Source organism: Temnothorax curvispinosus, unplaced genomic scaffold, assembly GCF_003070985.1.
Source record: "Temnothorax curvispinosus isolate PA1 unplaced genomic scaffold, ASM307098v1 QBEX01018237.1, whole genome shotgun sequence".
NCBI classification, from domain to species: domain Eukaryota; kingdom Metazoa; phylum Arthropoda; class Insecta; order Hymenoptera; family Formicidae; genus Temnothorax; species Temnothorax curvispinosus.
The window spans coordinates 1-10,456 of record NW_020228017.1 but is presented as its reverse complement, the minus strand read 5'-3'; the positions used below and the strand labels follow the sequence as shown (position 1 = coordinate 10,456).

The 10,456-nt window shown below is 33.2% G+C and overlaps 3 protein-coding genes across 4 annotated transcripts; all 3 read left to right on the top strand.

Annotated features, from left to right (window-relative positions):
* The first annotated feature begins 1,505 nt into the window (after nt 1–1,505).
* LOC112468233 lies at nt 1,506–2,464 on the top strand. 2 transcript variants are annotated; one of them, XM_025037340.1, is made up of 5 exons: nt 1,506–1,617; nt 1,740–1,799; nt 1,851–1,983; nt 2,159–2,282; nt 2,371–2,464. In XM_025037340.1, the coding sequence occupies exons 1-5, from the start codon at nt 1,585–1,587 to the stop codon at nt 2,450–2,452; spliced, it is 432 nt and encodes a 143-aa protein (XP_024893108.1). In that variant the 5' UTR covers nt 1,506–1,584; the 3' UTR covers nt 2,453–2,464. The 2 variants fall into 2 exon arrangements, with proteins under 2 accessions (XP_024893108.1, XP_024893107.1); XM_025037339.1 differs by having other exon boundaries at nt 1,740–1,983.
* Nucleotides 2,465–5,367: 2,903 nt separating this feature from the next.
* Nucleotides 5,368–6,932, top strand: LOC112468232 (EF-hand calcium-binding domain-containing protein 1). The gene is made up of 4 exons (XM_025037338.1): nt 5,368–5,617; nt 5,883–6,000; nt 6,131–6,384; nt 6,481–6,932. Exons 1-4 carry the CDS (start codon nt 5,385–5,387, stop codon nt 6,701–6,703), a joined length of 828 nt encoding a protein of 275 aa, XP_024893106.1. The 5' UTR covers nt 5,368–5,384; the 3' UTR covers nt 6,704–6,932.
* A 729-nt stretch (nt 6,933–7,661) lies between these two features.
* On the top strand, nt 7,662–10,308 carry LOC112468226 (putative uncharacterized protein DDB_G0267840; the record flags this gene model as incomplete). Its single annotated transcript, XM_025037325.1, has 2 exons — nt 7,662–7,730; nt 8,236–10,308. Coding segments are annotated over exons 1-2 (2,142 nt in total), but the record flags the coding sequence as incomplete, so codon positions are not given.
* Between the last annotated feature and the right edge of the window lie 148 nt (nt 10,309–10,456).

The window sequence follows — 10,456 nt, the reverse complement described above, 5'->3', positions numbered from 1 at the left end:
ATGATTATTTTCTATTGGGAAAATATTAATATTCTACGTAATTAATATTTAAACAACAATAAAGATACTATTGCTCCCGATAATATAAAATGCAATTATGTCTAACTGTACAGAATAATCGCGCCCATCTATTCATCCGCATGACTTCACGCGTTTGATACATCGATCGTCGTTTATTTCTCGCCGGATGTTTCCGTCAAATGTTTTGAAGAACGTCGCATACGCAAGTGCCTTTGTTCGCACACGATGTCTATAAAACGGCTTTGTACATTAAACGATCTTATTAGAGTTTCACTTAACGAAGCGAGAAGGTTCCATGAGAAACCGGAATATGAAGATGAAGTTCTTCATAATTATATTTGTCGTCTTCGCGGTTGGGGTAAGTTTCTGAAATTATGGTTTCCCGAAAGTGTGTCTCTTCGGATTTTTGCCTGAAAATTAAAACCCACTTGTATTATACGCGTGAATATCGCATGTAAATTTGTTATAATATATCACAATTTTGTTATGTTAAATGCATATTGTATGTACACATCTGTACTTTAAAGGGAACGAATCGTATCTTCATTATTATGAATTCAGAGAAAACAATGTTTAAAGGGGGGTTTTGAACAGGGAAATGGTGTATTTTTTAGATATAAAATAAAAGTAACAATTTGATTTATTGTTTTTAATAAAGTAATTATACTGACTGAATGTTTAATAATACAATTGCCAATAACATGCTGTACCCAACCAAAATTAAGGCACTATAAAAAATTTTAATACGACTTTTTTAAATTACCATTGTATCTTAGGAACTAGTAATAACAGGCATAAGACCTTTTACCATTATACAATTTAATCCTGTTATATTGAAAAATGTATTAATTGCATTTTAACAAAAACTGGCGACACGATTCTTTACCGGAAAAATAAATTTAATTCAATTTTTCTGAATTATGAGATAACTAACGCAATTGCAATTACGCGACATTTTGTTTTAATAAAACTTATACTGTTTTTTTGTAAAACGTCTGCTCTGATTCACTCGTCAATTAACTTATGATACTATTCATCTAGCGACCGCAACTTCATCCGCGGTTTAAAAGAATAACGACTCTTCTGCTCCCGTGCGACGAATTTTGCATATAGACTTGTAACATTATTATAGTATGTAGGGAACACCTTAGGCATATACTTTTTATAGATTAAGCCACTAAAAAATCAAAATTTTAAAATCAAAATTTTTTTAGTTTTGACAGTATTCTTTTTAGTTATGTGATATGTGATATATTCTTCTCGGGGTGCGATATGTAAATATGATGGAATAAAAACTTTGCTTTCAGGCACAATGCCGCTCGGTCACGCTTTCGAACGTGAGGGACACAGGTAGGATTTGCATGTTTCATGTTCGCGTCATATATTAGAAATTAAACACTCACTCACAACGATCATTATTGAAGCGGATAGAGAATACTGTATTACGTTGACTCTTTGAATTTAGCAGGCGAGAAAATTTCCGTAAACACGCCGGAGCAACTAAAAGAGCTAATTGCATTGTATGAAGAAAATTTTGAGAAGCTCATAAACTTTTCCATAAAAATGAGCAAAAATAAGGATAACAATAAACGAGAGGTCGGATAATATGCTGTAACATAACTTAAACTTAAACAATATTTTATGTTGTTAAATAATACGCGATCTATTAGTACAGTTTTGTTGTTACGTTTTGACTGAATATAAATGTCGCATTTTAGATACAATTTCTAAATCAGCTAAGCTCGCTTATTGAACAACTTGTCAAAGAGCAGTCAAAGGTAAGAAATGTGCACGCTAAGTTTGACAACGATACAAGCGCTATCTTGCAGGCACCAAGTGACAATCCGACGATAAAGAACGTAAATAATAATGTAAATAATGTGGAAGATCTAATTAATACAATGAAGGAGATTGATATTGTCTATCAGGATGGGGAGATTACTGACGAGCACATTCGAATCAGTAAGTAATCGAGAATCTTAATTGACTCAAAATACGCTCTGACGTCAAAGAATATTATTAAGCATTAATAAGTCTGAATATTTAAATAAGATATAAGGTATACAGAAATTAATACACAAGTAAGTATCTTACAGGAACTATAAAAAATTAGTTAATATCTTAAAATTAATTGCAGAACGGGCCGCCGAGGGGTACAAAAGAGCCGCGTCTTTCGCAACGGAAAAACGGATGACTAGTACGCTAATTGATATTCAACGTCAAATGGTGCAAATTCGAAAATATTTAGACAAGTTATGCAAGTAAGAGAGTTGCAAAAACTATTATAAGAAATGCAAGCTGCGTTATTAACGTCTACTAACCAATTAAGGATTAATTTCGGCATTTCAGAAAACATCATCCGACGTCGACGGCCATTTTAGAAGTAGTAAATCCCGATGATGACACTTCCTCTATTGATCAGCCAAAGTAGCGATTCTACGAAGCAAACAATCTAAAAAAATACTTAATATGTATCAATATATTCTAATATTCTAATATACAAATTATTAAATTTTAATAATTTAAAACACATGATATATATCTTCTATAATATTCTCGAAAATTGTGAAATATCTAACCGTGATGGTATCTTAATAATACGCTAAGTCATATTTCTGTTTAATTATGAATTATTACATTATATTTAGATTATAATTAATAAACTAATAAATAATATAAACAAAACGAGTAAGCAATTATAATAAAATTCTAAGCAACATATATGTTGTCACATACATACACATACGTCACAATTTTGTTTAATATCTAAATTTTATTGCAGTGATTCGTCTTATTACTACGCACGAAATATTTATACATTTGCGATATACCGAAGTTGCTAGATATCCTGTTGCTAGATATCGCGTTAAAGTGTTTTCAGCTTCGCCATTTGATACGTTTGGTCGATAAAACGTAGTCGCCGCTGACGACGAAACCCTTGTCGCGACGAAGCACTTCTTTGTCATTAATTGGTAAGTTTTTTTCCTGATTTAATTGAACTTGCCAATCGTAATGCATTTGGAACGAAGAGGAAGCAGTGAATTTCGTTGAAGTAATCTTCTATTAAGTTTCAACATTTCAAACCATTTTCGTACGATAAATAACAGCGATCAAAAGTAGCTTCCGAGTCACTTCCGTGTCTGCGATTGCACAGTGCACTTTGGTATAATTCTTTTAATAATAATATTTCTTTTAAATAGTCAAGTTTGCAATTGTTATTGACAATTATTTTTCATTACTATTATGCTTATAATCGTAAATTATATTTTTCAGGCTCAGTTAGCTTGATAATGTTATGAATCATCATTTTAGTTATAGATATTAATTACAATTAATATTTATTTGTAATTAATATATATAATCCAAAGATAATAAAATCGAAAAAACGTCTGGATATGACATAACATTTTTTCAGATAAATAAAATTATTAAAATCTTACAAAATTCTATAAAATCTGAGAAATCTGTTGATGTTATGTCGATAATTACTAGATGGATTGTTTTAATCAATGTATGTAGATTAAAGCAAGACTCATATGCACGCTACGTCAATCGTGAGTTACAAATTAGAGAAGTTAAATTGAGATTCCGTAGGCACGGGCACACACGTGTCGATCATTATCGTAGCACGATCTAATTTCAGGTATTACCGTAGGTATCATTTTGTATCAGTTTGAATCTTCATGAAATTGCATGCATTTATTGGCAAAATTATTCTATTAAATTCATGCATATAATAAAAATAGGCAAAAATTAGATGTAGAATAATTTATCGTAATCCTATCTTCAACGAAATATTTTTATATAAAAAGTGAAAGATATATGTAAAAGTGATGGAACAAAGGTGAATAATACGATGAAGTAGAAGGGATTTTACACGAGATTAATATCACACTTTCTCCAAATTACAATTTCTCATGCTATATGATTGCCCTCTTGCATTTATGGAAGCGATTTTCGAGGCACGTTGTTAAGAATGATTATTCGAAGATAAGACATGCATTATTTAAAGTAATGGTTCTCTTAAAAAACCGTATTTTATATTTTGCTTTATTATCGTCCGCATAAATAGATCTCACGTTTAAAAGTGATTTAGATAGTTTTAGAATTGGTTTAAAGATGTGTTGTTATAGATTGTTAAAAATGGTTTTATTTTCTTTTCCGGCCAAAATAATTAATCATTTACGTTTGAAAATGCAAAACTTTGAAGTTATATTGCTTCTTAATTAATTACATCACTATAAATTAAAATTGTCAAAATAATTATGCGCGAATAAAAGTGTGCTTTAAAGAGTTGTCTCGATTTTTCGCATTTTACTTGTCACTGCGTGTTCAGATCATACAAATCTTAAATAATGCACAAGCTGATTTGTTCCAGACACAATTTATAAAGCGAGTTGTATTCGTTGCTTAATGGGAAAAGTTTTTACATTTCATCTTGCAAAACGACTGTGAGACATGAACTTTATAACATTGTCTCAATGTATACAGTGATAGATAGCACAATACTAATAAGTATAACATGTAATAATTAAGTATAACATTTAAGTTGTTGCACTATTTATAATGCGAAATGCAAGTTGGTGCAAGCTCGTTATTGCGCGCTTTGTATTATAAATCTCCTTTCCTTTCTATGCAAATTGCATTCTTTTTCAGCCCGAGTTACGCGCGCATAAATGTACGATTTAAATTCATTGGAACATTACTCGTACCACGAAAATGCCTGCGAGGACAACGGACCGACAAACGTTACAAGGAAATTACGCAAATGTGATCGTAAATAATAATAATTCGGTTGCACGAGAGAACAAGCAATCTTTTGACGAGCAACGATTGGCTGTTTACAATTTTCGCCTATAAAAAAGGGCCATTGCATCCCCGCCTCCGTGAATTATTCCTTATTGATCAATCGACTCGAATGCCTATATCGGTCCATGGTAACAGGACATTCTATTTTAATACATTTCTTAAATTCCTATTTGTATTAAGCAAATTTATATTTTTATTGCAATTGTAATAGCTCCATTTAATATACATATTTGTTCAACTTTATCTACCTTCGCTCAGAGTTTCTATGTATTTTCATATCAGCTGCTTCTCACTTCCCATTTGCAACTCAATATATTATGTTTATCTAATTTTTTTTACTATTTTCAAACGTTGTATTTTATTCTTTACATGCGTTAATACAAAATCTTGTATTTCCACATATGATTCAGTATTGCTTAAATTAAATTTTCAATTCAAATTTTTCAGTCTAAACAGAAATGTCTGAGCAACGAAGCGTCACCTCGAGCGTCACGCCGATTGGGGGGGCAAAGTCGGGCGTCAGCGCCGGGGCCGGCGCCGACGCCGAGCGTCGGATGGGCATAAGCGTTCGTGGCGGCACGACGCTCATGAAGAGCGTTTCTATATTCCTGACAAGCGGTCGTAAAGCGTCAACGAATTCCAAGCGGCAGATCGCCGCTGCTTCCGGCAAGGACGAGTTGTCGAAAACGAGACGTCGCAGAAAGATGCCGGAGGGCGGAGGCGCCAGGAACTCCGCGTATATCGTCAAAGTGATCGAATCCCTTAAAAAAAAGACAAGATTCTCCAGGCGAGTTTGAGAGAACGCGTCGATAAATCGCGATGACTCTCGAATTAATTTTTCTAGTGCTTTATTTTATCATTCTTGACAAGGAAGGACAAATGGAATTATTTAAATGGACTTGAACCGATAGAACAAAAAATTAATAAAATTACACGATTTATAAAAATGAAAAGCAAGAGTTATGCTGTGTGAATTATATTAGTTTAGTAGCATAAATGTACATAAATCGAGAATTAATTTAATCCAGTGTTTGATTTGCTTTTATCTACAGGGTGGAACTGGATAATCTCTGCAAACTTTACAAAAAGTTAACCACCAATTCCAGCCAACAACAAGTTGAACGATCGATATCTGTCGGCAGAAGACCACAATCGAGGCCGGCTGTCGAGGTATTATGCGACACGCAATTGAAAGTTGACTACCCTTGTGTTCAAACAAAATAAAAAAAAAGCATACAGATTATTAATTAATTGATACAGAGATTACACTTAAAAATTATTTCAAACTTACATTGCTCAGGGAATCGACAGGACTATTTTTCGTGAACTCCTTCACAACACGTTTCACGTGATCACGGAGGACGCCCTGGTGGAGCGTTTGTTTAGTTGTTGGGATCGAGAGATCGAGGGTGCTATCAGACTCGAGCCGTGGATCATGGGACTCGACGTGTTCCTGCGGGGTAGCCTGCACGACAAGATCGTTTTCTGCTTTCACGTGTACGATCTAAACAACGATGGATATATTACAAAGGACGAAATCTTTCAGTTACTCAAGTAAAAGGCGATTAAAATTCTATTACAGTCTCTCTGACGTAGATTTTTGTCCGTTTTACTTGATAGTCGTAAAAAGTATTTTCGTAATTTTTGTAGAAATTGCCTGATAAAGCAGCCCGGTGAGGAAGATCCGGACGAAGGAGTGAAAGATTTGTCGGAGCTGGCGCTGAAGAAACTCGATGTCGATCACGATGGGAAAATATCCTTTCGGGATTACGAGACGGCGATCAAGGAGGAACCGCTATTACTAGAAGCTTTCGGACAATGTTTGCCCACTGAAGAAACCTGCGTGGGCTTCTTGGCGACTCTTCAACCTTAAAAATATGAAAAAAATCATCTAAAACAGATGTGTTGCATAATAAACTTTTTTTTTCAATAAGAGACATTTTTAACAATCAATTACAATTAGATACAATATGAAGTTTATACCCATGTCGTTTCTTCCTCCAAAAAAACTTCTTACTGTTACACAATATCATTTATCAATAAGTGCAGCAGTTGCGATACGCAGAAATCAGGTCAGCCCGATTGCATACTTGTACGTGTAATTGAGCAGAAAATACATCAGTTGCCATAACGTGACGTTAACGTAATTATTAAATCCTTTCCGCTCATTTCGATGCTCGTTCGCGCAATTAATGATCGATGAAAAACAGACGGCCGGTTGATTGATCGCGACACGTTATCGGAAGTATTCGAACATTGTTGAGGCATTAACTTCTTAATTAAAATTGATAACTTCTTCTGCATATAAAGTTAGCAGTATGTGGCAATTATTCCAACATATTTAATTCTGGTTAAATAATATAGATTTTACATTGATTGTATTATTTATTATTTAATTTTATTATGTAAATTAGATCGCAATTACACCAATATATAGAACAAAACAATGCAAACGTTGAAGTCTTAAGATACTTTTAAATAATAATAGTTATATATATATATATATATATATATATATATATATATACCAAGATCCTTATACAGCGATAAAGAGTTTTTATTGACTGACTAATTTTGTTTCTCATAATAATGTTCGAGAATCGTCCTTCAGATTATCTTATGTTCTTGTCTAGTTACTATATTATACACAAAAAGAACTGTTCGATGTCTTTTTAATTAATAATTATCTGTAATGTGCAGATAAAAGAAAGAAACGGCTGTAAATAAGACAAATAATAAACAACAAATCTCAACATTAAATTCAATATAGAACGTAGATGAAAATGTGATATGATGACAACAGTCATTAAAATCCGACATCAAAATGCCAAATGTTAATGCCTAATGTTAATTTTACGGCCATATTTAAAGCAGTTGCGTTTAGATCGTCGGGGCAAATGGTAAAATGTGGCCGGGCAGTTCTATTTTAATCGTTATTAACGCGTTGATTTTTTTGGTAATAAATTTAAATAAATTGTTTGAAACCTTTTCTTCAAATTTCTCTTTTTAACATTTTCTTTCAAAGTTGATAATCGAGAGAGCATCTTTTACTTTAATAAATTAAATTAAATAAATTAAAAATTACATTGTTAAATTGTAGTGTTTCTTCGTGTCAAGTCGTTGGATATCTTCTTTAAATTTAATGTAAAAAATAAAAAAAAAAGTGAAAATAGTTATAATCAAAACGGCAAAGAACAAGAGACGACGATGCAGATTTTCTGAAACTTTCAAAGAGGTAACATGTATCTTCCTCCTTTGTTCTTGCCATTTTTAAATCAACCATGTACTTGCTTGATTTAATACAATTTAATAAAGAAATAAAGTAGTAACAATTATTAATAGTTTTATATAGCCACGTTATATTTTATATAAATGTCTTGCAATTAATTCTTTTTTTCTTATTAGGTACATTCTTTGCCGCCAAATACTGATTGGAATACTTTGCGTAATGATATAAAAGATCCAGTTGCCCAAAATGAGAGGATTTTGAAGCTTTTTTTACAATTGGCAGTGCAAGCAGCCAATCGTTTAACGCATTTGAGAGAGGAAACTGACAAAAAATATGATTGTAATAGACGCAACGACAATCCACTAATTACAACAACAGAAGCTCTCACAACTCAATCGAATATAGAATGGCTTGACAAGAGTAAAAAAATACTGAATTATTCGTCTTCCGATAATTTTGAAATAAATGCAGATCAAAATCAAACAACTTTCTACCAGCAATTACAAGAGTTGTTTAATCCTAGTAATCTTTCAAATATCGACGATCAAAATATTGTACGCAATCTAAATTCACAGATGAGCAATTTAATTCCAAATTCTGCACAAGATGTCCAAAACATTTTATCTAATATTACCAGGCATGATCATGAAGCACTTAATTCGGACAATTTGCAAAAATCGATTCTCGATTTAGATACAGCAAGCAACTCGCTCAATGCAAATAAGTTTAGAGCGAATTTTCGGAAATTAGCGGAAAATAATGTCAACGAAAAATTACTTGGTCAAATCGATTCAGTAAAAAACATTTTGAATATATCGGCCATAAATGACTTAACTAAAACTGTAAATAAGTTTTTTCCGAAATTGCAAAATATGCAGGAGTCAACGTCCGGTGTAAGTCAACGATTATTCGGCGCAGATTTAGCACAAGTTGTTCCGAAAATTATTAGTAATATACGCGAAAACGTGAATCAATATATTCCTCTACAAAATACACAACATACACGAGAGCCGTCGGATAAGATCGACGATATAAGCCAGAGATTTTTCGATCCAATTATAATTAAAAATTCCGAAAGTATTCTTTATCCGCAAACTGCAAATAATTTGTCTGTGGCGAACCAGATTTTATCAGACACGAAAAACATCGTGGAATCGGTGATTAAAGTTTTGCCAGAGGCTGCAAAAGGCGCGAGTAACTTACTAAATCAAGTTATTCTGCAAACCCGGGATACTGCTAACAAGTCGTTAAAAGTTCAACAGGAGCAAAATAAAACCGCTGAACAAACAGGAAACCAATTTAAAGATCCGTTGCATAATCGAGAAGACTTATCAAGCAATACGGAAAGTAATATTCATGAAGCAGCTAATGCATCTGGACGGAATAATCAAGAAACAACAGCTAACAGTTTGCCGATAAACGATGATAATTCAACAGCCGAGAGCAATAATAAGCAACATTCACCCACATTATTAAAAGATTCTTCTATTCCACTCCTCAGATTGCTCACAGATTTTAATAAATACGAGAACAACAATAGCAAGACTGAAACCAATCTTTCTTCCATTCAGACAAATGACAACGCCAGTAGTTTTATCGATGAGAAACAGTCAATGAAAGATCATGAGAAAAAGGATCAACTTCTAGATCAGATTGATGAAGAAATAAAAGCCGAAGGATTTCAGAAGATGAACGAGACAAGAACGGATTACAGTGACGAGCAATTAAATCCGGTTTCGGAAAACTTGTCTCAAAAAAGTAAGAAAAGTGAATTGACAGACGTTGCGACGTCAATATCCCCTAATCAATTAGAATCCAACAGATTCACATTAGTCACAATTATGGAACAAGCCGAGAGTTCGAGCGGCGCACAAGATTCTGAAAATGTGAACAACGTTATAAAATCTGATCTGGAAAAAGTAAGGAAACTTCAAGATAATCCCACTGCTAATGACGGGGTAAATCGATCGATTGAAAATCAAATGACTTACGTCGATAATCTGCTAGAATCTAACAGTTCTCTTATCGATGATTTGAAAGACGGAAAATTGAACGAGCAGCTACCTGAGGCACAATTGCAGGAAATCAGCGATCAACTGATTAACGTGCTCTGGCCGATTATAGAGAAGAGAATGAGCAATAATCGAAGTTACGTGACAGATCATTACAATAAACAATGGAACAAGAATTTGCCATTGAACGTATCTGATTCTAGGCAAACCATCTATGGACAAGAGTCAAATCACGTAGTAAGTGCTAAATCCAGAATTATGTAAAACAATTTCGCTTTTTTCATCGAATTTATCTAGAAGAAGAAAAAAAAGTGTGCAAGTAGAAACTTGCACATTGCTTCCTCATAGTTTTTAAGTGTGCAAGTAGAAACTTGCACATTGCTTT